Here is a 25384-nt window from a genome sequence, read left to right on the forward strand (position 1 = left end):
CTTCTCCCCACGGTGCTTCTCTCCCCTCCCCGGGCTCTGCCCCGCACCTTCCTCACCGATGGCACCCTGATCACGTCCGTGTCCGGGGGCTCGTGTCCATCTGCGCTGGCCGCGCCAGGGCGCTGTGATCTCTGAAGGCAGCGACAGGCGAAGCGCAGGAACCACGCGGGACCCGCTCGGGCAGTGGGGAAGAGCAGGGCTTTGCGGTGCCCGGGGGAGGAGGGCCCGCGTGGAGACGGAGGTGTCGGTGGTCCTGGGGGCTGAGCACGGCCCGTCGGGATGCTGCACGTGGGGCTCGCCCGGGTGGGACAGACTGCAGGCTGGGCAATAGCAGCTCCTTGTCGTGTCCCCGGCCTCCTAGATGCTGTGGCCGGGTGCCGGCCTCGCCGTGCAAGGGTGCCAAGGAGCAGGGGGGACACTGTCTGTCCGCGCGCTCCCATGGGCCTTGCAGCTCCCTTGCCCCAGAGTCTGGGGGCCGGCCCCACTAGGTGCACCACCGTTTCCCGAGGAGAAGGAGCTCGGGCAGGCCGCGGCGGACATCCCGCATGGAGCCAGGCCTGGATCGCACAGCGGCTCACTTGTGAGCTCCTGTGGCTGGTCCGTGCAACGGTGCTGCCTCTCTCCATCTCTTGCTAGCTCCTTTCTCCCTCTCCTGTCTGCCAGGCTTGCTGTAGCCGGGTTTCGGCTAAGACACCTGTCGTGATGCTGGCACAGGTCCTGGAGAGCATCCTTCCTTCCCCACAGCCTCGGGGCTCCCCGTGGCACCGGAAATGGCTTTCCCTGCCCATAGAAATCTTGCCAGGTCTGGGGGAGATGCCGTGCCCACACGTCAGGGGCTGCAGGGAGCGTCCATCCAAAGGGGGTGGGAGCCCAGGTCCAGGGATGGTGCCCCTCTTTTATTTCCCTGTCGTCTGTCCGGTAGCAATCAGCTGGGTTTCCGGCAGGCGAGTCTTGAGGAGAGTGGGGGGGGCTTTGCAGCACCGTGTCCCGGTGTCCAGATGTGTGACGCTCCGGTTTTTGTCTCACACAGGCCAACCCCGCTCCCATTATTGTGAACACGGACTCGCTGGAACAAGGGCTCTCGGTAAGTCTCCTGCTTTCCTTTGATTTTCATTTTCTTGTGCAAAAACGGCGGGTTAACTCTTCCTGACCCAGCGCCAGAAACACTTCTGTGTCGGGAGGAAGCGTCAGCTGAGCCATCGGAGGGGCTCAGTGGAGTGACGGTGGGCAGGGGGGAGAGGACCGAGCGTGCCCCCCGGCAGGTGGAGCACACCTGGTGGGCAGGGCAGCATCGGGTCCCAGGTGCAGGAGCTGGGGCTGTGTCCTTGCTCACCCCCGTGGCGTGGAAGGGTTTGTCTGGAACCCCCCCACATTTATCGTGGCCGGCCGTGCCCCCCCGGGGCTTCACGTCACTCCGCGCTCGTGGCCCCTGGCAGAAGGGCCTGTGCCCCTCGGGACAGCAGCAGGATTTACTGAACCCACCCGGGTGCTTTGCACCGTAACCAGAGCTGGGCTTGGACCGAAGCCCTGCGTGGCCTGGTGGGGCGGTGGAGCTCGTGAGACGCCGCTTCTGTCTGAACAAATAACGTCAGGCAGCCAGAGTTGGAGGCGAGTGTGAGCGTTTACAAGCACAAAGCATTTGGCACTTTTCATTCTGCTTAAAGATACCCCTCGTGGGTTTGTTGCGGTGACAGATCATGAGCCGCGGCAGCCCTCGCCATGTGCTTGCACGTGGGCCCCTGAAGGAGAGGCAGAAGGGTGGGCTGCTGCGAGCGCCTGGATTTCTGCAGCGCCGGCTGCCTCGGCACGGGGCGCTCGCGTCTTGCCCAGCTGCACGCTGCGCCGACACTGCTGGCGGGGTGGAGGCTGCGCCTAGTTCTCCTGGGGTCCAGCAATGTGCAGCCAGCATCATCCTGGGTGCTGGGAGGGCCCGTGCACACAGCCGGGGCACGGTAGTGCTGGGGTCTGGGGGGAAGGTAGCTTGCATGCTGCACGTGAGTGTCTCGCGTGCCTGCCCTGCTTGGTGGCCCAAGTGTTCCAAGGTCACACTCAAAGGATGTCTGTGTCCAGGCCTTGCAGTGCCGGCCAGGGCCTGCGAGCATCCCCAGCTCAGCTGAACAAGAGCTGCCCACCCCGCTGCGCGGCCTCTTGCTCTCGAGCCCCTCCACAGACACCACGTAAGAGTCTTCCTGCAATGGTGCACCCCTGCCAGGGGACCGCAGCGTCCTCGCACAAGTCTCTCTCGCCCCTGCTAGCCTGGGGTAATCCTTTCAGAGGGAGCCACATCCACCACACAGCCCCGTCAAAGCAGCAGTATTCTCCCACGGCCTCAAAATGGCTTTTCATGTTGCCATTAAACCAATTATAATCCAAGTCCCCTTCCTGAAGGCGCGTGTCCAGCCAGCAGCACATTTCGAGGGTCCACAGCTGGTAGAGCCAGTACTCCGGTGTGGGCACGATTCGTCCATCTTCTCTCATTCGGTATCCGAACGCTGAGGAAGGTCCAAACTCCTCGCCTGCAGAGGCTGGGGTCCTTTGTGCACACGCGTCATGGCTCCTGCACGGACCGGTGTCTTTTGTACACCGCAGACGAGAGTCAGCTCATGCAGAGAGAAGTCTCTCCCCTCCCCTCATGTTCTTGTGCCCCTGGTCTCTGGGGTGCAGCTCCATTGCTGCCCGGGGCAAGAAATCAGTGTGAAGTGAGCTCCACAACCCAGACGATAGCCCCCAGAGCACTTGGCTGGTGCCCGACCGACACCAGGCTGGTTGCAAGGCGCTGGCTGAGAGGACAGGACTGTTCAGGATGTGAGAAGAGGAATTGGTTTCTGATGCTTCCCTTGTTTCCTTCTTCCACTTACTGAATTACATTAAAAGACAGCTACAGATACTTTATGTATTTTCCAGCTGGTGCTGCAGCGTCTGTGCAAGCCCCACCGCTGCGATGGGCACTAGCACAAAGCTGCTGTGTGTGACCGGGCGCAGGGACGGTCGCCCTAGGGAGGTATCGCCCGCTCTGCGGGCAGCGGGCTCCTCTCTCGCAGGCGGTCACCCACGAGCAGAGGCTCGGAGGGCAGCAGAATATGTTGTGCGCAGTAAGGTCAGTTCTGGCTTTTGACGTGACATCTTACGGCACGGCACGCCCACGAGCATTTAACAGCATTCGGACTTGCACTCGCACTCTCAGGCCTGTTTCACATGTATAACAAGGGGACTGGGCTGTGATTCAAACGCTGTCCTATTGTCCCAGCTACGGAGGAGTGAACACCTTGGCTCATAATTAATGCCCTTTGGTAAACTGCCCTGTGTGAGCTCCCTTACTGGAGCCTGAAACAGGGCTATAAATACAGCATTTTCTTGCCTTGCATGTAAGGCCAAATATGAGGCGTGGAGCATGCGGTGTAACGGAGAGAAAATGTGACTTCACAGGTGAAGAGAGAGCATGCTTGATCGACCTTATGTGGGACCCCAGATGCTCCCCTCGCCGGACAAAGGACTGGCTCGCCCCTGCGGCTCATAACCCAGCCCTTGGTTTCAGACCGGAAACTCAGAGTGGCCCCAGCCACAAACCTACCCGGCGAGGGAGAGCGGGTACTTGGAGGTCGAGGCTGTGCATGCAGTGTGCCTGTCCTTCACTCCCCATCCTCAGTGCCCACACAGGTTTCAAGCTTGCAAGAAATTACAACACAATACGATATTATAGCAAAAGAAGAGCCTGCAACTGGATCATTTTCTCCCTAGCAGCGTTATAGAGACAGGCTCATCTCAAGCGGCATGGCAGGCCTTTTCCCTAGAGCCTGCCCCCCAGGTTCATTTCAGTCGCCCCTCGTGCCTGCGCTCCCGGGGAAGGGAAGAAAGCAACCTGCGTCCTGTTCAGAAACATGGCGCGTGCGATTCCTGGCGAGAGTCTGCCTGGAAGCACCTCCCCAGGCGGCAGAGCTGCCCTGGGGGATGCCAAGATGGTCTCTGGAGGTACTTTCACGTGCCGACATTCACCACCGCTCATGTTCCCTAATCAATTGGCTTGTTTAGTGAGGAATCGAAACGTCCCATTTTTGGCTTCAGAGAAGAAAAGCCAGCCTGGCCACGTGCTTTCTCGGATCAAGCCTCCAGACCCAATGCAAAGCAACGTTACCTGCCGAAGCTGAAACAAGGCTGGTCGTTTCGTTCTGGGTGTTTGTCCACATCATAAAGTGACGGCACAGTCTGGAGCGCACGCTTACGCTTTCACTGTCCCAGATGAGTCCCCAGGCCGGGGCAGCAGCCCGGTGCTGGTGATTGGGCTCCAAGTGCCTGGCTAAGTCCTCACTCTAGCCCTGATTGTGGCAAAGAAAACCGTGCCGCGTGTGAACGGAGGGTATCCAAGGTAGTGACATCCATCTCAGTTTGCATAGAGCCTGCAACAGCTCTGGAAAGTAGGTTCACGCCACAGCCTGTCCTGTTTGCTCTGCAGCCACGTGATGGGCATCTGAATGTCATTATAAATGACATTTATCAGGGGAGGACAGCAGGGAATTGGGGATGCGCTGCTTTCCAGAGCGCCCCAGGGAGTAACTAGGAGTAATGGGTGCAAACTAGTGGAGAGTAGATGTAGGTTAGACACTCGGAAGAAATGTTTTACAGTAAGGGTGGCCAGTCTGGAACGGGCTGCCGGGAGACGTGGTGCTGTCACCTAGCTTGGAGGTCTTCAGTCACCTGGCTGGGGTCGTCTGATCTCAGTCCTCTTTCCTGCCGGGACAGGGGGTCGGACACGATGAACCTTTGGGTCTCTTCTGACTCTACAGTCTATGAATCTATGAACCATCAAGTGTTTCAACGCAAACGTGTAAGGAGGAGAGGGATGATCATGTTTTGCAAAGCTGCTCAGTCTCTTGTGAGCGGACGCTTGTGTTGATGGCTCAGCCGGGTAAGGCTTGATGTCGAGGTGGAGCTGGGCAGAGGAGTTGGCCCCGGGTTGGGGCTAGGGTGGCAGCAGACAGCTGTTATACGCGGGGAGCCTGGGGAAGGATGGGATGTGCCTGGAGTCAGCGCCGGAGCTCAGGAGTTACGTCTCCTGGGAAACAGCAACACGAAAGGAGACTTGAAGGTGAAATCAAATAGCGTGTCAGGCCTGAGCGTGCCAGGCAGCATGGCACCAAGCGCTCATTAGGCTGTGCTTGTGGAGGGACTGGACGAGGACGGTGGAGTGGCCCTCTACCAGCTCTGCTAGGATTGCACTTGGGACACAAGGTCCTCGTTAGCACCTTGTTCCCAGAACGGCCCCATGGATGAGACCAGGTCTGTCGTGGGCCAGATCCCCTCTGCCCCTCGGCAAGCGCGGCCGCCGACTGCAGGATGGGCCTGGCCGCGGGCACCGGCTGGCGACACCGGGGCAGAGCACGAGCACCAAGGAAGAAAGGGAATGGCGTCGTGTCAGACAAGGGGGTAGAAAATGGAGCAGGCAGTTTCGTTCTCCACCCGGTGCCTGGCTAACCCCAGTGCTAGGTAGCCGTCTGCTCCCACAGATGGATTTTGCCCTGGCTGAAGAGCTGGAGAATCGGTCTTCGTGCTTCTGAAAGTGTTTCGGTGGTCTGGCGTCTTAGCTACGTGGCTCGTTCTGCGTGCCCGTGTAGCTGCCTCGTGCAATTACTCGACACGCCATCGTGTGAATTTGGGATGTACGGGCAAAGCTGAAGTCAAGCTTCTGGGAAATATCCCAGTGTCTGGGCAGGACGGGGATGTCTGAGATGTGTTGGGAGCTGGGGAAGCTCGAGCGTTACACCGTTTCCAAGAGGGAGCGCACTGGACTCGTGGGCCCGGCAATCACGTTTGAATTAGCCAGAGCATGTGTCCGCTGCGAGGAGGGGGAGGAGGAGGAGTGCCATGGAGCTGAGGTAGGACAAGATGAGGTTGAACATCAGGGAAAGCCTCGAGCACGACGTGTATGAGGCCTTGGCAGCCTCCCCCAGGGAAGAGGAGCGAGCCCCACGGCTTGTGGCATTTAGTACTGGAGTCAGCAAAGCGCCTTGCAGTCTCCGTTCCCAGCGGCGGTCGGGGAAGTGTGCATCCGTCCTTTTGGTGCTGCCTCCCGTGCAGCTCTGCCATGCGACCTGAGGCAGCGGTGGGAGAGCAACCCCCGTGCACGAAGCAGGAAGGAGGGGATGGTGGGGGGTGCCGGCGGAGGGACGGAGGCAAAGCCCACACTACAAAGGTTTGCCTGCGTAGCTGCGTCAGCTCGGGGCGTGCAGAGATTGCACCCGCTTGCTGAAACAGCTGCATTGGCAGCCCCCGGTGTAGATGCAGCTGTGATGGCACAAGGGCGCTTGTGTCGGCTTGGCTGCTTTTGTCTGGGGAGGCGGCATAGCTTTGCCAGCAGAAAGCTCCCCTTCGGGCCACGTGCCGTCTGCACGAGGGGATCTTCTGGGGGAGCTCCAGCCACAGAGACCCCGTGGAGCAGACGGTGTCCTGTGCTGCGCCGCGTCCCTGTGTGGGCGACTGCTGCACCTCGTCTTGGATCCGCTCGTCTCCCCAGCATTGCTTCTCCCTGGGGAGCGTTTGTTCCCCTTGTTCTCAGGGCTGAGAGCTGACTGTCTGGAAAGGCTCATGGTCACTTCATTAGTGCCAAGTATCTCCCTCCTCTGCTTGGTTTCTTGTTTCATGTGTTGCCCGTTACTGTCCTGCCCACCCCTAACATTTGCATGTCCTTTGCTAGCACCGAGCTGCTCTGCCCGCCTGGTCTCCCATGAGAGTCTGTCTTTACCATGAAGTCTGTCCTTGTGTGGGCTTCTTCCTGAGGGGTAGAAGGGGTACGTATGTCTCTTCCTGAGGGGTAGGTTTCTTTCTGATTGCCGTGGCCTGTGTGCCCAATCTCTGTGCCCGTGACCAAGCTGTTGGGCTCTATCGCATAGCAAGCAAGCCCTGAGCTGACACTCTGCAGTGGGATCTCCGTGAGTGTTTGCCATCGTTAGTCTGTGAAAACAAAGGTTATTGGTCTCTGCTTGGTCTGCATGCCACTGACTCACCATGCGGCTGAGGGCTTGGCAGAGGTTTCTGCGCGCCTGGGTGGTAGCTGCAGCTACGTGGTGCGTCTGTGTGATGGGGGTGTGCATGCTGCTTGCCCCTGGGGTGCTGACATCTAACGCAGGGCAGTGCCGGCAGAGCCGCTGGGGAGCAGGGCAGAGGGAAAGGCAGGTGGAAACTCAGGTGCCCGGGCAGCGAGTCGTGAGGGAGTTAAGATGTCGTGGGCTAGGAGGAGAGGTCACCGCGCTCCAGAAACGTCATCACGCCGGCGATGGGGGAGCCGGTCTGTGAAGGAGGAGCAGAACAAAGAGCTGACACCAGTTTCTGGATTTTGCATTAGTCAGTGCGGTGGGAGTGGGAGGAGGAGAAGGGAAACGATGTTAGTCGGAGAGGCCACAGAAGGGGAGATAATGATCTCACAGCCAGAAGGAGCCGTTAGTGCCTGGATTCACCCGCGCGCTGGAACCGCGTCCCCAGGGTGCTGTGCAGCCCTGCCCGTAATGCAAGGAGGCAGCTGTGCAACCGCTGCACAGCGGTTCAGAGGAGGAGGCATCCCGACACTGCAGCGCGGTCCTGGGCTGGCGTCTGCTCGAGCACCTCCGCTCCGAACGGGAGCCTGCCCTTTCCTTAGAGGTCCCCAGTCACAACCTGATCCAGCCCCAGGCTGTTGCGCCCCAGTCCCAGGGCACCCAGCCCCAGTCTGGTGGGGTTAGCAGGGCCCATCGCTGCACATAAAGGAGCCAGAGAGCTGGTGACTGCAGGCAGGGCTGCGGATGGCAGCACAGACGGGCATCGCGCACGCCGCACCTCGCACTGTGCGGTGGAAGGAGGCCTGGAAGCAGCAAGGAAGTTGCTGCAGCGCTCCCAGCTCTAGCAGCTCTGACATGAATGCGGCGTGCCCTGGAGCGGGGGGTAGGTTTCACTAGCCACGACTGCCCTCGCCATATTTCCCCAAGCCATGCTCCAAAATGCCTCTGGTGGCATAAACACGACAGGCAGTAAGCTGTGGCAGCACCTGGCCACGTCCAGGCAGCACCCACAGCTAATGGATAATGGACCCCCCAGGTACACGTTGCCCTGGACCGAGCTGGGAAGGTGGATGAGGCTGTACACAGCCTCTGAGCATATGCTTGAACGAGACGCCAGGGCTGAAGCCTGGCACCGATGTGTTCGGAGCTACAGATAACGGGGCATTCAGTTCCCATTTCCTGCCCTGCTTCCAGACTGAGCAGAGTGCAGAGGCGTGCACGAGCCTCTGAGGCAAGTGTCCAGGCCTTGGGGGGCACAGGAACCTGCAGGGATCCATCCGGCGGGAATCTGGGATATGCAGCCCAGGATGTGAATTGAGCTGGGCAGGGATCTCATGAGTGCCCTGAGACCCTCCAACACAGAGGAGAAAGTGCAGCTTGGACAGAGGGCAAGCTCCCCCATCCCTCTCTCCAAAGACAAAGAAGAAACAGCATCTGCACGCTTCTGAGGAGCACACTCAGGCTGCAGGAATGGCAGTTCAGATGTCCTGGAAGTACCCACCCACCCCTCCAGGCGCCCGGCGGGGAAGCCCTGCTAGCCCTGCAGACCTTCTTTACACCTGGAAGAATTCCCCAGTTCCCACCAAGGGAGCCATCGCTGACGGCTGTCGAGCTGCTGAGGCAGGTCCTCAGATCCAGCGGTGAAGGGGTCCGGTCAGTTCGGGCTCTCTGCGGGTCGGGTACCCCGCTGCATAATAAGAATAGGGGCCTGACTGCAAGGTGCCGCTTCGGGGGTGCAGCCTTACGGTCACTGCAAGGGCAGCAATTATCCCTGGCCTCTCAGGGGGCCTGCTGCAAAGGGCTGGGGGAAACTTTCATCTCCAGCTTCAAATCCCTTCGGTCCATGCCCTTCTGCAGGTCCAAGAGAGCCATCACCCGCTTGAGCTGCTGGGGATGGGCCTGGAAATAAGGAGCATCGCCCACGCGGATCTCACTTGGGATCTACATGCTCAGGCTTCCTTCACCTCCTCCTCTTTACGCAGCATTTCCCCCAGGCTGAGACTCCCAGAATGGCTGCGACAGGCAGTACTCACGTCAAGGACCCGGCATTTGACATTCAGCAGCCTTCAGGGATCAGTGGATTAGGGAAGAGGGACACTCCTAGAATTGGATTTTTATTTCTTTTTATTAAAAAGCAAAAAGCAATGGAAAAAGCCTAACACTAGCATTTTCTGTCTCTAAGGCAGCTGATGAGTTCTCATTCATGCCCGCTTGCTCAGCTCCTAGCCCTCGCACTGTGGCTTTGGCTACAGGAAAGCCAAAAGTGGCCAAACTCCCTCTGTGCCTCGAGACAGAAACCAGGCAATGCTGGAAGAAAATGTTCACCACTCACGTCTGGCATTTCGGCACAAACACTGCTGCTCACGTCCGGCCGCCACTGTTGCTTGTGAGAGAGGACGGCAGTTTTAGCCCAGCCTCACCCGCAAGCAGAGACAGCCAACTAAAACATGGATAACAAGGTAATGGGAGGCTGAGTGCGGTGCCCGGGCTCCGTCGGTTCCTCGGGTGACTTTTCCAGAGCAGGTCCCTTGCGTGGCACAGGGTCGCTGGGCCGGTTGAGCCCCGGGCGTGCCGGGAAGGGGCTGTTTAGGAGGTGGCTGGCATTTCGACCACTCTAGAAACCTGTCCTCATCGGCCAGGCTCTGGAACGAAGGAAGAGGGACCGAAGCGGGCTGACGCTGGTGGCTCAGCTTGGCAGCCCTCAGGGCCGGCAGGGGCAGGAGCGAGGGTGCTCCTGCCGGCAGGGCTGCGCTGCCGACGCGTGCGGAGACCAGCACCAGCGGTCTCCTGCTCTTACACCCTCCTCCCTGACCCCGCGAGCCAGCTCCTGCCGCTGCTGATCCCAGGCCCTGCTCACGTTCCTGCTCCACACCGAGCCCAGGTCACGTCGGAGAGAGCCCGCACCTCCGCTGCTTGGCACGACTGCTAAATCCAGAAGCCAGGACCTTTTGGTTCCTCCGGTCCCTGCTCGAGCAAAAGGAGGCCACGGGTCTCCCCACTTTCAGGCCGTGATGGAAGCTGAGCAAGAGCCCCCAGCGCGGGGTGCAGGCTCGGCGCTCAGGAGCCCCGGAGCTTATAGAAACCAGGCATCTGCAGAGGGATCGACCCTCGCCTCCTCTGAGCTGCAAGAGTGAGAGGGCCGTGCCGTGGGGAACGAGCCGTGAGCCTCTTCTGCTGCTGCATGCTCTGCCAAGCAGTTGCACAGAGAAGATTTAAGGCAGGAGAAGAGTGGCACTGCCAAGGGAATGGAAATGATGCCTTGCTTCTGTGAACCTGCAGTTCTGCACATAAATTACCCCCCTGCTTTCCCTCTGCTCCAGCACGGCTGGTACCAGGCAATTACCATTATTATCTCCAAGAGCAGTGACAGCAGCCAGAACCCACTCCTTCCTCTCCTGCTATCGCAGCCATCCTCCTCCTCGTGCTGCTGGACCTGCCAAGCCCCCCCGCGAGAGGCAGACTGGAGGTGAGGCCCTGACACGAGGCAGACGAGAAAAGGAACCGTGGAAGGAACTAGGAATAGCCTGAAGGTTATTCCCTTAGTATAAATAACATTTGCTGCTCCCCAGTTTCCATGGTTCAAGCTTTCATATTTTTTGACCGTGAACTGGACCTAAGACGAGCCGAGTTTGGGGTGAGTCTGAATGCCGCTCCCTCTGAAATGTGCCTCTGAGGACTGATAGATAGCTCACAGCCCCTTATCAATGAGTTTTGTTCTTATTCCAGTTACATCGTGGAGCTGGGCCAACCCTGCAGGACAGTCGTGTGGCTCTTTGGGTGCCTCATTCAGTAACTTTGCTTTGGCTGCGGTCACCGCCGCTTTGCGTTTGCTGCCATGAACCTTCTATTGAGGAAGTTTTTTGGCAAAAATGCCCGAGAAGCAGCGACTCCGATGTGAATATTACAGAGTCGTTGCATTTAAAGTTAAGCTGTGGCTATTCACACGTACCCAATCAGCACAGTGCAACCTCTGTATCCAGTCAAAATGACCAGCACATCTCCCGTTGTGGGCTCCAGAGTGCTTGCACTACGCTGTTTGCACGCAGTCTGTAGGGCATCCACTAACGGCCCCTGAAACACAAGTGTTCACCAGTGCATAAGCTGCACGCAGCCATTACTGAGCGGAGACAGCAGCTTGCACAACCGGATCGATTCAAGGTCCACCTGGTCCAAGACCCTGCCTGAGACTTGCCAACAACAATTATTTCACAGAGTAAGAGCCCCAAAGTAGAGGGATGTGGGATATGCCCACGTAAGCCCAATGCTGGTCTCTAATAGGAAGAGAGAAGCCAAGCCCCTGAAGTTTAGGGTGTAATCCCTTCCAAAACTGTTGTCAGAGACATTTCTGCTAACTCTAGATATCCTCATTGTCCGTACTTATGTTGAATCCCTCCAGGGACCGTGCTAAAACCTTGGCCTCAACAACACAAGGGTGGCAATGACTTCCACGTTGCAGCTGCGGTGTGTGAGAACGGATCCTGTTTATCATTGCAATTTCATTGATTTCCCCTTGTTCTGGAGTTATGGGGCTGGAAAGCAGGTGTGCCCGATGATCGCTTCTCTGCACCACCCAGCAGTGCATAGACCGATTGCATCCCCTCGTAACCTCACTCTCTCCTTTCCAGGGAAACAGTCCCGGGCGTCTCAGTCTCTCTTCCTGTTATATCCGTCCAGGCCCTCACCATTTTTACTGCCCTCCTCCAATCCTGCACTATCGTTGTGGAGGTGCAGCAATTGGTATGGCACTCGGTATCCAGGTGGGGCCGAACCGTGCATTTATATGGTGTCATTATAATACTTTCCCTACTATTCTCCATCCCGTTCCTGGTGCTTCCTAATATCCTGTTTGCTTTTGTGGCCGGCTAATTTAGTGGAATAAATTATACTCTAAATTACTCAGTCCACCAGAAGGAGTTCATGTTACTAAAGCAGTTGGAAGATGTGAGCTGTTAGAGACATGCTAAGTGTTGTTGTGTATAGGTCTTTTTACAATTCACTGTACCGTTTGATTTACTTCAATGGGATCATGCGGCAGGGAATTCCAGAGGTTAATTATATGCTGCATAGCAAAGGCATGTCCTTTTGTGTGGTTTAATTGTACTCCTTTTTAAGTCGTATGAAAGAAACGAGGGCAAAGGGTCTAATCTAAGGTGCATTAAAGCCAGTGTGTCCTGCCATTGCTTTCTGTGGGCTTTGAAGCAGGCCCAAAGAACGACACAGAGCATTTAATTGGAGGGATGCGAGCGGAGGATCGCACTCGAGGGTTTCCGTTATGAAGCCAAGGACGCTGGGCCTGATTCCCTCTTGCTCCTGGCCAGGACTGACCCGTGAGCTGGGCAGAGGTTTAACTCCCCGTCTCTCTCTCTCTCTCTCTCTCGCCAGGTGAATGGCAGCGATGGGATGTTTAAGTACGAGGAGATCGTCCTGGAAAGGGTGAGTGACGCCGGTGTTTTGCGACGCGCGCTGCTCTGAGCCACGCTCTTTGTGCTGGGCATGTGGGTTTCCTTCTGCAGGAGAGCAGAGCGTCAGCGCAGGCTGAAAAGCAGCCTTTTGACTGTGTGCTGTGTGTTTCCCACAGCGATCTCCCACTCACCCGCCCACCCGCACAGCTGGCCTCCTGACACATGCATGCATGCACACAGGATGCATGGGGTTTCTCGCATGCTCGCACATGCTCACACACAAGTAGGCAATGTGTCTCTCCCCCTCTCTCTTACACACCCCCACACGCCATATGATGGAAGATAGGTGGGTCTCTTTCACACTCACTCCGCACATACGCCCCCAGCACAGCTGAGGGAGGTGGGGCGGCTCTGTCTCCCACACATGCTCAGCTACAGGATGGAGAGCAGGGGTCTGAAGAGCAGCAGACGGGCAGGCCCACGGAGTCGGCCGTGCTCTCTTCCGGCCTGTTAGCCGGCTGCGTATCACGTCTAGGTACGCGGCACGGTGATCCTGAACTGCGGAGACAGGCTTTCTAGTAACTGGGTTGGAACGAGGGGAATCTCTGCTTGGGCCTTTTCCTTGTCTCTCTGAGATACCGCCAAAGCGGGGCTGATGGCGTGCACCGTGCAGACAAAGACTAAAATTAGCTCCCACACAGGAGCTTGTACGAGGACGAGCTGGAGGTTTCAGCAGAACGTGTCTCTGTGCCACGTGCTAATCCCGTACGTCCTCTGCCCGGCTGAGTCAGGCTTGCTGCCGGTCCTGAGTGGCAGAGCAGGCACGGAGGCACGGAGCCTGAGCTCCTGTCAGGTGGGGAGAGGATGAGCAGGAGCGGCTAAGGGCGCCTGTCCTCGTGCAAGGCAGGGATGGGGCTGGCTGGGCTCTCGGGGCCAGGCGACCATCGCAGATGGGTGGGAGGTTTGACCCCAGCCGGGCACACAGGAGGCCTGAGTCTGCCCGCGGATATGCAGCAGCTTTGCAGAAGCCAAAGGGCTCTGGCCGCATGCCCTGAAGCAGGAAGATGCGCGAGTGCAGCAGAGCTGCGCCCCGGCAGGGCTGGAGGCAGGCTGGCAGGTTATTTGGTGCGTGCTTTTGGAGCGCCTGTCAGGCTCGGCGTGCACAGGGCTCTCTGCTCCCAACTTATGGGGGGCTGGGAGTCTTTCTGGGCTTGTGGTGCACCGCAGGAGCGTGCTTGTGGACACTGGTAGGTTTGACCTCTGTTGTGTGGCTGTCTGCGATGGTGGCCCACCTGGCGTGAGTCGACCCCGTTTCTTCTAACCACCCTGTTTGCAGGCGGCTCGGAGGCAGGGCAAGGCGGGTTTCTGCTTGGTTTTGGTGGGGCATCGTGGCGCTCCTGGGCCTGGCAGAAAGGGTGGCATGGGGCAGGCCAGTCCCAACGCCAGGCTGGCCAGAACAGCGCCAGCTTTCCAGCTGTTGCCAGATGTGTGCTGTGTCTTCCCGGGGGTGGCACTATCTGGGTTTTGTCCCCAGGGCTCTGACTGTCGTGGTGACCTGTAGGGTTGTTGGTTGTAGCCGTGCTGGTCTAAGACAAGTTTCTTTAGGTAAATGTCATTTCTTTTATTAGACCAGCTAAATAGGAGGGGAAATTGTTCCTTGCTATTTCTCTGGTCTGCTATGCAGTGAACTCTGGTGCTCCGGGTTATCTGAGGGTTAAGGTTAAGCCTTTCTAGCCAAAGGACAGAGAGGTTTTCCGTGTACAGGAGCATCCAAAGCAGAGACCCATAGGGAAGGGGGCTGGAGGGACCAAGCCCTCCAAGGTGAAGTCGCGCTCCCAGGTTATTCCCTGGCCCCGTTGGTCCGAGGGGCTGTTCGTAGACGGAGCCTTCAGCCTGCGCCGTCCCACCGATGTTATGACTTGAGATGCGGCCGCATGGCGCCAGGTAGCGTCCCTGCTGCTGGGCTTCAAAATGGAGCCACATGCAATAACCGGGATGGGCTAGAGGTGATCCTGCCCCGACAGCGGCCCCCGGTCACGTTTGGCTGGGTCCCCACCGATGCACCAGTCTAGGAAGCACCCCAGCCCTACGGTGAGGGACGAGGAGGCCCTCAGGAGCTCAGCGGGCCCTTCCCGGACCCCGAGGGCCCCCAGGCCCGGACCAGGACCCCCGGTGCCGTGCGCCATACCCTTATAGAGCAAGGCAGTCCCTGCCTCAAAGAGCTTACAGTCCAAGTAGGAGACGAGAGGCAGCAGATGGACAGACAGATGGAGAAGCGCTGTGTTGCGGGCCCGTGGTGCCTGAGCCCTCACGTGGATCAGCAGTTGTTAGATTTTTGGTGTGATTTTTTCTGTCAGGCAAGGCACATTGGCTGTCAGATCCTCGGGGTGGATGTAGATTTATGGAGCACAAGAAATTCCCCTTTTCTCCCTGCTTCCTCCCAGCCGAGCTCAGAAAACAAGACTCAGCCCCCACGCGTTTCGGAGCCTCTCCACCACTTCTGGCCCAGCTGACCCTGGGAAGCGGCGGTCACACCGCAGGGACATTGCAGGATCACACTCGGATTGCATCGGTTGTTCCTGCTCGGTTGCAGCGAGAAACAGAAAGGCACCTGCTGCTTCGTGTCCTGGGCAGAGCCTGAGAAGCAGGTGGGACGGCAATGCCAGCCGTGCAGGGGCACATCCTGTTCTGCGTCTCCTGCACGTCACGTTCCTGGCGCCTTCGTTCCAGCCAAAGAACCACGGCAGTGACAGCCCGCCCTCTTTCCACCTGTAGCCGGGGAGAAGATGTCCCCTTTCTGCCAGACAGGAATTTAGCCACAGCATCCCATGCGCTATGAGCCTAAAAGGCCGGTCGTTGTAATCGTGGCCTCCTTGCAAAGGCTGCGGTTGGATCACGGTGCGGCCGCGTGTGAGTTCCCCCACGGGCTCGGGGGCCAGGATTTACTGTGCTGTTGCGTAGCATTCAGCCTCGCGGCTAGGAAATCCCCGAAACGGGGTTATAAGAAAACATCCGAGCAGTGCTGCAACTCTTCAGACAACAGCCAAGGAAGCCCTTCCCACGTGGAAAGCCTGGTCGCTGTCAGGGCGTGTGTCTGCTCAGGGTAGAGCATCGCTCGAACAGGCAGCTGTGGGAGCAGCACCGTCCCGGAGCTAGCTTGCCTTTCGTCTGCCCAGAGGAAGCCAAATAGGTCTGTCTGTCAGCTCACATCAAGAGTTACCCCAGCACAGCCAAACAGAACTAATGACTCAAGTGCTGGGACATCATGTCTGAGTCGGAGAGCAACCTGCTTCTTCGCTGGCACAAGATTACCAGGGGAACATGCATGAGCTAGCAATGGAGGTGTCTCCAAGTGACAGCAAATCACTTTCTCCAGGCTGAACATAAAGCAGCTTGAATCCCCCGAGAGAAAGCATAACCCCAGGTCGGGATGATGAGCTTGTACCATCAGGTGCCCTCTCGCCGTGTGCCAGACACAGGTCCCGGCCCGCAGAGCCTCACCGAGCGCAGCAAGGACAAGCGTTTCCGTGCTTCCCGGGATGTCTTATTTATGCATAGGGTGGCATGCTAGAAGTGGCTGCAAACCATAAGCAGCGTTATCTCCTAGAAATCAGCTGCTCCCCTTTTCTCAACTCCCCGTGAGTGCAAAGAAAAAGCACCTTTTCAATCAGTCCAGAAAATCTGCCATGTCTGGGGGAGATTAACCCTTTCCTAGGGAAATAAAGATTTTACCAGCTCTGGTCTCAATGCATTATGGCACCCACATGAACAGGAGGACTTAATTCATGTCTGGGGTTATCTCCATCAGGCAGAAGAACGAGGCAAAGCTACACTGAAATGAACAGTGTCAGGTTTATAATCCCTGAGATGGCAATTAAAGGTCACCTCTCATTCACAGATTTCATACCTCGATGCTGTCTGCTGATGTCATCTGCCTTCTATTCATGTCAGCCCGTCCAGGTTTTCTATCCAGAATGTGTTTGCAACTTCTCTGGTATCTCATGCTGTTTTCAGACTGCCTTATTGAGCAAGCTGGACAAATTCACTTCGTTTCTCTGTGATTCAGTTCCTGCCTCCCTCTGGAAAATGGGATAATGATGATAAGATACTTGCCTACCTCACAAGGCTGTTGTCAGACCGTGTCTCACAAGATGCATAATATCATGGCTTTGTCACAGAGCTCACTCCACTGTCTGAAGAGCTGGGGCATGTGCTGAGCCTAATTCTTCATCGTGGTGAGACGCAGACGAGTCCCAGGGGACCGTACTGGGAATGCAGAAGAGACGGCGTTACAACGCACATGTCCTCTTCCGGAGGAGGCACTGCTGGGGGCTGCTTGCATTCAGATGAAGTCTAGTTCAGCCTCTGACTTTATTCATTTGTTAGATTGATTTATAAGGGCGGCTTACAGTAAAAAGGAACGTAACGTATAAAAGCAGATAACGTATACAATAAGATCTACACCTCTGCAACAGAAACCCCTAGGGCAATGTGCCCCTCTGTATTTTACTTGACCGCGTTGCAGGAGGCTGCCCAAGCACAGCCTTGTTAAGGGAAACTCTAGCAAGCCTCCATATCCCGTCGAGGGGAGAGCTCGCGCTGCTGTCCTGTCCGAGCCAGGCACCTCGGGCCAAGCCCAGATGCTGCAGCAGCAGCGGTGCCCCAAGGAGAGACCGCGCGAGGGGGGCTGCTCTCCCCGGGAGGTGCAGGATGCGCTAACACTAGGTAGCAGTGAGAGCCAGCGCTGCAGCCTTCAGCTCAGGGGATGCACAAGCCACCACGGAGCAAATTTCTTGTGGTAAGGGCCTGGTGTGTTTTGTTTTTCCCCAGGGTAACTCCGGCCTCGGCTTCAGCATTGCAGGAGGTATCGACAACCCTCATATTCCAGATGATCCAGGTATTTTCATCACCAAAATCATCCCCGGTGGAGCTGCAGCTATGGACGGCCGTCTAGGGTGAGTGTCCAGGGACGGGTCAGGACCGATGGGCAACAGTACGGCTCTGTGGGGCAAAGGGATGGGAATGGCAGGGGGGCTGCATGGGAGAAACCGGGGCCGGAGATGGAAGAGCGTGGGGTGATGCCAGCGTGTGCTCAGCAGGGAGGAGAGCCATGAACAGAGCATCGTTGCCTGTTGTCAGTCCCTCTTCACCTGCAGTAGGAGATCCGGCCCCACTGCTGCCTGGACTGGGGTCTGGTCCTCTTTCACCTCTCTGCCTGTCAGGGATCAGTGCCCCCTGTCGCACACCTACCCCTTGCACTTGCACTTGGGGTCTGGGCTCCCTCCCGCACGGCAGCCCTACTCACAGGCGCAGCGCCAGGATGCAGCGTGCTTGTGCTGCGCTTTGGCTCGGGGAAAGCAGGGAGGTCTGTGTTGAGAGCGCGGTTCCCTGTGGTTCCCTGTGGGCCTGCAAAGAGCTTGTGGCCCTGGCCCAGGGCAGCTGGGGCGGCCACGGGGTCCCTGGGATTCCCAAGGGGATGCTGCAGATGCCCCAGGAGGGGCACGCGGGACGTGTGGGCTCACCAGCAACCTGCCCACTGCTGCAGGGTGAACGACTGTGTCCTGAGAGTGAACGACGTGGACGTCTCCGAGGTGGTGCACAGCAAAGCAGTGGAGGCGCTGAAGGAGGCCGGCCCCGTGGTCCGGCTCGTGGTGCGGCGGAGGCAGCCCCCGCCAGAGACCATCATGGAGGTTAACCTGATGAAAGGACCCAAAGGTGAAACCTCTTCCATTGGCCCTGCAATGAGACCGGCCCCCGGCAGCCTGGGCTGAGGGAGTGCGGCTCTGACCACAGCGCGGCCGCATTGCCGGGGGGCGAGGGAGCCTTGCAGCTCCCCCGCACCACCTGAACAGCCCGTGGGTCCAGCCACGCGGGAGGGCACGTGGGCATCTCTGGACACCCCCGTGCACCGGGGCCAGACCTCCCCAGCTTCTCCTGTGCCTGCATCCCAGGACCCCTGGGTCTCCCCCCCAAACCCAGGTCACGCCACTGGTCAGCTTCTCAGTGTGCCTGGAGCCCACTGGCCTTACCCAGTGCCCAGGGTAGGAGCTCTCACCAGCCCCAGCCTGCAGCTGGATCTGGGGCTGCTGGCTCTTCTCTGAGCACGTCCCTGTGCCCAGGCCAGAGGAAGAGCCTGATGATGTGAAAGGAGGGGCCGAGGGAAAGGAGCCCGTCGGGGCTGTGCGGCACCCCTGGTCCTCACTGTCGGGTAGCTCTTGCTCCCCACACACCACCTCTGGCCTGGCTTTCTTTGCTCTCCCCTCATCCCCTCTTGCTCTCCCCACAGGACTAGGCTTCAGCATCGCGGGTGGAATCGGAAACCAGCACATCCCAGGAGACAACAGCATCTACATCACCAAGATCATCGAGGGAGGGGCTGCCCAGAAGGACGGCCGGCTGCAGATCGGGGACCGGCTGCTCGCGGTGAGCACGCACCTCTTCACGCGGGCTCTGGATGCCAGGGAGGGCTGTGAGCATGGGAGGCACCGCCTGGCACCGGCCCTGGTTCCCTGTGCTGCCTGGGCTGCCCATTGCTCCAGTGCCCCTTTCCCACCATCTGGGAAGCATTAGCTCTTCCTTTTTATGGCCAGGGCCCTGTCTCTTCCATTGCAAGGGTATGGAGGGGACGTGGGGAAGGAGCGGGAAGGTAGTTCACACTCCCTGCAATTCGACTGTCAGCGGGACAGAGGACTGCTACCCCGGGAGCCCGTCGGAGCATGGCAGCGGGGATGAAGGACCAGCAAAAGCTGCTTCACGACACTGGGGCGGCACAAAGCAGCCGCTCCTGGCTACAGAGCCTGCGACTGCTGGCTGTCGATGCCATTGCTATTTGTGCTGGGCCTTCGCAGGCCAGGGTGATTTGTTGGCAGGGCTGGTGCCACAAACACCAAGCCCTTTGCTACTGGGACGTGATGGTCGAGATCTGCCAGCCAGGGGTTCCCCCAGCTCCCTTGGGCGGGAAGGGCCCACACTTTGGGCCCTGAATGACCAGCCTGGCTGAGGACGATGGTGTTTCTGTGCTGTGGGATAGCACCTGCGTGCTGCACGGAGCTGGGCTGCGTGCATGCTCGGGGTGGCCCTGGGGAGGAGTTTCTATGGTGTGAAGACAAATAAGTACCTGGTGTTTGAAAGGACATTAAATACCACATTCTTGTGGGATGCTGCCGAGGAAGCAGACCCCAGCTGTCCCTGGAGCTCAGACATGCCCAGGATATGTTGTTTAACTTCCACTCGGGACCATGTCACCTCTCATTTCACCGGGATCTATTCATGAAGTAAAGAGGGAATGTATTAAATCAGTTCCCTGGCCCTCGTAGTGCAAACCAGGGGGATTAGGTAGCATATGTTCAGCACAGACAAGGGTGTACTAGTCCCATTGAAGAAGGCATTGGAAAAACCCCTTTAGGACACTGTAATGTTCAAGCAGATAAGCTGGAACGAGGTCACCGAAGGGCCATGAAGATGGTGAAGGGAAAGGAGACTTTTTCTGATGAAAGAAGATTAAAGGAGCTGGGCTTGTTGAGCTCCGCAGAAGAGCGGTCGGGAGGGGATGTGCTTACCCTGTATGAGTACTCCTGGGCGCAGATGGGGAAGGAGAAGAGCTCTTTAGGTTAGAAAACAGCCCTGGCTACAAACCAGGTGCAGACAAATTCAGACAGGAACTGGGAAAAGGTTTCTAAGTATCAGGCGTGACATTTCAGAAGGGCCCTCCAAGCACAGTGCTGGGCAAGGAGCTGAAGTCACATCCCTTGCACACGCTTCCAGGCGTGTGCAAGGGATGGAGCGATGGTGCAGGAGGTTGTGGGGGTGGGATGGGGCGGTAGCAATCCCGTGGGCATGGGGAGCGGGGGTGTCTTGCCCCTTGGTAAACAGTTGCAGGGGATGGACTCGATGGCCGGGCTTGCGTTCCTCTGCCCCGGTGCCTCTGCCCCGTCTCCTTGCCCCTCCTCACACCCTCCTCCCCCCGTCTCTCTTGCAGGTGAATAACACAAACCTACAAGACGTGCGGCATGAGGAGGCGGTGGCCGCCTTGAAAAACACTTCGGACATGGTGTACCTGAAAGTGGCCAAGCCTGGCAACGTCCACCTCAACGACATGTATGCGCCCCCCGACTACGCCAGCAGTACGTAGTCCGCAGCCAGGCCTGCCCAGCCAAGAAGCCAAGCCTGGCCACGGCCACGGCCACGGCCACGGCCACAGCTCAGGGAGGGGAGGGGAAGGGCGGGGAGCGTGGTTGGGGGCTGGCAAGGAGGACGCAGCGGGACGAAGGGAGAGCGGCGCATGGGATCCAGGAAGGAGGGCTGGGCTTCGCAGCGAGAGCCCCGGGCGGTGTTGGGGGGCTGAGCCCAAGCACCCAGCCGTGTCAGGGCCGACTGTGGTTTTGCTACGCAGAGGTTGGGTAATGGGCGTCTGTAGGATGGCTCAGTGGGGCTGGTCCTGCCCCCGGCAGGGGCGGCGCTGGACGATCTCTGCAGGGCCCTTCCAGCCGTGCTGCTCTGGCACTTCATGAAACGTGCGTTAGCGATGGGGGCCCGTGGAGCTTACTCTCCCGCTGGGCGGGCTCTGGGATTTCGGCTCCTGATTTTGTCTTTTCCTTTCCCCGCAGCCTTCTCAGCCCTGGCCGATAACCACATAAGCCATAACTCCAGTCTGGGTTACCTGGGCGGCGTTGAGAACAAGCCTGCCTACCCGGCCCCCCCGCAGGTGACCCCATCCAGGTACTCGCCCATCCCTCGACACATGATTGGGGAGGAGGACTTCACCAGGTGAGTCGGGGCCGCGGGGCGCTGCGCTTTCTCGCCCAGCACAAAGCCCCTGTTTATCTTCAAATGTCCGTGGGACAGCTGCGGCTCCGTTAGGCCACGCACGCACGGCTCTCTCCGTGGAGCTCGGCGCTCCGATGCCGAACGAGAGGCAGGGTCAGTGGAGGAGCTGTGCAGGGGTCCTGGTCCCACGTGCCCCTGCTGCTCTCGCCCTGTTTCCCCCCGTCTTTCCCATTCCCTCTTTTCCCTGTGCTCCTCTCTTTCTCTTTGAACTGTCCTGGGACATTTTTCATTTACTTCATTTTGAAATCTGAGTTGCTCTGTGCTCTCGTGGTGGTGCCCGGCGAAGGTGGCAGGCCTGCCTCCCGCTCTGCCGTGGGGCCAGGCGCTGGGTCCCCTGGAGGTGATACCGTGGTCCTTGGTGACATTAGTGGTGGAGAAGCACTGGCAGCCCACGTGCACCTCTTCTTCCTGGGCCATGCGTGCACTTCTGCTGTGTGAGCCCTGGTTTGAAGGAGTCCTTTATGGACTCAGCTGCCTGAATTCATTTCAGGGGGTCCGTGGAGTGGGGGCTCAGTCAAAGCACATCTCTTTATTGACTTGTATTGCCCTGGCATCTGAAGCCCAACTGGGATGGGGGCTGCGCTGTGCCTCGTGCGACCTTTGCTGGGGCCTGTCACTACCGGAGTGGTTGCAGCAGCTAAGGCTCAGCTTATTGCAAGCTGTTTCCTGCTGTCTCTCTTCCCCACGAGTAGCAGCTCCTACGTTCTCAGGCCAACGATGGCAGCTTCAAAACCATGTGATGCTTATGGCTTTCAGATCATGCAGTGATGTTCCTGCCCTTGGCTCTGCCAAAGTAGCTGCAGTCCCTGTAGTGAGAGTACAGCACCACCCACTCCCCATGCTGCTAAAAGCCGCAATTTTGGGGTGTCCATTACCAGCGACACGGTCAGGTCGTTTTATCAGGGCAGGGTGCTCTCATCACCACGTGGCCCGTGTGTGCGTCAGCTGCTGTCATTGGGGGGAACAGAAAGGGGCTAAATCAGCCTCTCCGCTCCTCTCCACGCTCCTCCCCTCTGCCCCTGAGCACAACAGGCGCGAGACACGTGCGGGGTCTGGCTGCAGGCGTGGTGCCGTGCCGGTTCCTGGCCGCTAGAGGATGTTACTGCACTCTTCAGAGGAGGTCAGGCGAGAGCACAGGCGTGCGAGAGGCTCTGGGGATGCACCGATGGAGAAACACTGAGCGAGAGTGACACGCCAGTGCCGGCTGCTGTTTCCCAGGCCTGGCCCAGATTCTCCAGGCTTTGATTCGCAGCCTATTGCCGTGTCCCGGGCTCTGCCTGAGCGAGCCGCCTGCCTGGGCTGTGCCCGTTTCTCTCCATCTCCGTGAGCTGGCCCTCAGCGGCCTCCCTGGCAGCCCCCACATGTCCCTCTCAGCAGCCCTCAGAGCACCCTCATCATGCCCCTGGTCTGCAGCACTGTGCATGGCTTCCTCCTCACCTCCTCTAGCAGGAAGGGGAGGCAACCGCCAAATCCCAGGCCCCGGATGAAAAATCGTTTGCTGGAGAAGTTTCATCACGGCAGGTCTCAGACAGCAGCGACCCCGTGGTCTCACAGGTAGCAGCGACCCGGCGGTGTCTCTGTGTATGCGTGAGACCTGCAGGCAGCGAGAGCACCCTGCGGCACCCAACGTCCGGACAGAGGCCAGTGTGGTCTCCGGAGGCACTTCACAGTTGCATGATAAGACATAGCCTCTCCACTAAACGGCCGTGTCAGAAGAGGATTGCTAGCCCTTTCCTGCCTGCCATCGGGGTCTGAGTCAGCCCTGACCCCGTGGCCCAGGCTGGGGCTGAGGTGCAGCCCTGCAGCGAGTGGCACCGCTCCAGTCGAGTTAGAAATGACCCTTAGAGCCCAGCGTGCTGCTAGAGGCATCTCTGCCCTGACCCCTTGTAGGTGGTGATGATCCCCTTGTATCTTCTTGAATGTGGGGCCGTAACGTCAGACTGAGACTCCGTCTCCGGGGGTAGCTCCCTACTCCTCCTCCAGGGGTGTAAGAGAAGATTCTGGCCTGTTGCACTGAACAAAAGACATCCTTCCTTATCCTCCCTTTCTGAACTCTTGTCCGAGTCCTTATAGTGCGGCCACAGCCAGAGCATCCTTCACCCACCTCCCTCCCAAGCGTCTGGTACCAGCCGTTGTCCGAGCGGATGCTGGACTCATCATCGGGCTCCGGGCTGAGGCAGAACGGCCATTCATTTGTTCCTGTTTTCATTTTCCCGCGCACAGGGAGCAGCGCCGCCGGTCCGGGCTGTCATCTGTTCACAGGCACGGCATTGCAGTTCAGAGGTCTGCTCTGCTCCCGGTCACGTGGAGAGCTACCGTCCGAAGATGATTCCCAGGGCACACAACGCGTCATACTGGGCTCAGCGGTGGGTGGACCGCCCCTCCACAGGCAGCAGCGCTGTCCTGCAAGAGCAGTGACCATCACCCAGTGAGTCGCACGGGAGATGGGGGCCCTGAGGAGACCAGGAACAGAACCAAGAGGCCTTTCCAGCCCCAGGAGAGAAATGGACTCTGACGGCATGGAAAATCCTGAGAGAGTTTTTCTTTCTAAAGCTGGTGAGCAAGACACAAGGCTGATGAGCAAGACACAAGGCAGGGCAAGATCTCCGCTTACAGCTCATCGTCTGCAGCACGTTCTCCCCGGCAAGCCAACCTCCGACGAGCAGGAGAAACAGCGCTCGTACGTATCTGCAGAAAGCCTGGTGGCCTGAAGCCTAGTGCGGGGGTCAGTTCAGCACTGCTCTCTGCACTGCAGCATAGCCAAAAAACTGGAGCAGCCCCAGATGGGGAAGGCACTGGTCTCTTCTGGGGAGCAGTCTCCTTCCTGCAAGCTGAGCACATGCCTAGGGATTAAGGGCGCTGCTGCTCAGAGCAGTGGGGCAGGTCTCCTTCCCAGTGGCTCCATAGCAGCAAGGGACCCCTGGCTCCTGCAGCACCCGCTGCCTCTGGGGGCCAGGGTGAGTGGGGCCAGAGCCATCCCTCCCTTCTCCCAGGCAAAGCCTCCAGGCCTGGGGGGAGGATACTGGAGTGTCTGGGGACTGTGGTCCCCGCACCCGCAAAGGCAGCTCAGGGCAGGCACTGCCTTGCTTTGCACCATGCGTGCTCTCCGCCCAGCTCCCCACGGGCAGCCTCGCTGCGCTCCAGCTCCGCCGCCCCAGGCTCAGCCCCTCCATGCTGGTGAGTTCCCCGGAGTGAGTCCTGCCGCCCGCCCCTACTTGCCAGCACAGAGCTGGAAGCGAGAGGAAGGGGCCTGGGGCAGGCCGTGCAGGCTGGGGTGGAGCGAGGGTGCAGACGGCAGGTTGGGGGGCAGCGGCTGAAGGTAGCGCTCTGTTAGACATTGCAGGCATAGTGTGTCTGTCTGCAAGCACACGTACCCGACGGCTCCTTTGAAAGCCCCTTGGGTGGCATGTGCTGGCACACTGGTCCCTGGTGCGGGCACGAGGCTGCCCTGACAGACGCCCTCAGCATGCGGTGCTCACCGCTGTTGCCAGGCCAGAGAACAGAGGCTGATACACCGTCCTCCTGCTTTGCCTGGGCAGACAGCCGCGCAAGCCGCCCGCAGCAGAGCATTTCAGAGTGCCGTTACTTGCCCCTTTAGTGACTTTGTGAGCAGCCCGGTGGGCGCAGAGCCCCAGACTGCGTGCACCTGTCTGCACGGGCAGCATGAGCCAAGGGACCTTCGGCCAGCGAGCCACAGCCCGCACGTGGAGCTTCAGCCGGACACACCTGTCGTCCTGGGGGTGCAGACGGTGCTTTGATGCCCTGCCGTTCTGTGTTTCTGAGAGAGGGGGGGTTACAAAGCTGCCGGCGCGCCCATGCTGGCAGCAGGGACTGGGAGAGTGGGGCCATCGTCTCGAGGTGCTCCAAGTCCATCTGGCCTTCCCTCTGCGGCCCCTCGCTTCGGCTCGGACGGCGTTGGCTTTGCCTGCCAGGGGAGGAACGAGTTAAGCCCACGAGGCCTCGGTGGAGTGAAGTGCGTGCCGAAGTCTGCGTCCTCTCCGCGCTTCTATAAAAAAGCCGGAGCCGGGCTGAAGACGCTGAGTGCCCTGCGCGCTACCGGGAGAGACGGCAGAGATAAACAGAGCAGGGGAGCAGAGCTGAGAGCATTCAGGACATTCCTCTCCGCACTTC

The 25384-nt window shown here is 58.8% G+C and overlaps 1 protein-coding gene across 7 annotated transcripts in view; it reads left to right on the forward strand.

The window, feature by feature from the left end:
- Positions 1-25384, forward strand: part of DLG3 (discs large MAGUK scaffold protein 3) — a 115757-nt gene that overhangs the window by 53877 nt on the left and 36496 nt on the right. For all 7 annotated transcript variants that reach the window (XM_019492817.2, XM_019492816.2, XM_019492815.2 and 4 more), the window contains 7 exons: positions 1031-1084; positions 12408-12458; positions 17258-17382; positions 17973-18142; positions 18714-18850; positions 20406-20550; positions 21034-21193. In XM_019492817.2, coding sequence (XP_019348362.2) covers positions 1031-1084; positions 12408-12458; positions 17258-17382; positions 17973-18142; positions 18714-18850; positions 20406-20550; positions 21034-21193 — 842 coding nt within the window. The remainder of the gene's footprint in view (positions 1-1030; positions 1085-12407; positions 12459-17257; positions 17383-17972; positions 18143-18713; positions 18851-20405; positions 20551-21033; positions 21194-25384) is intronic.

The sequence above is a fragment of the Alligator mississippiensis genome, chromosome 8 (genome assembly GCF_030867095.1).
Source record: "Alligator mississippiensis isolate rAllMis1 chromosome 8, rAllMis1, whole genome shotgun sequence".
Taxonomy (NCBI): Eukaryota; Metazoa; Chordata; order Crocodylia; family Alligatoridae; genus Alligator; species Alligator mississippiensis.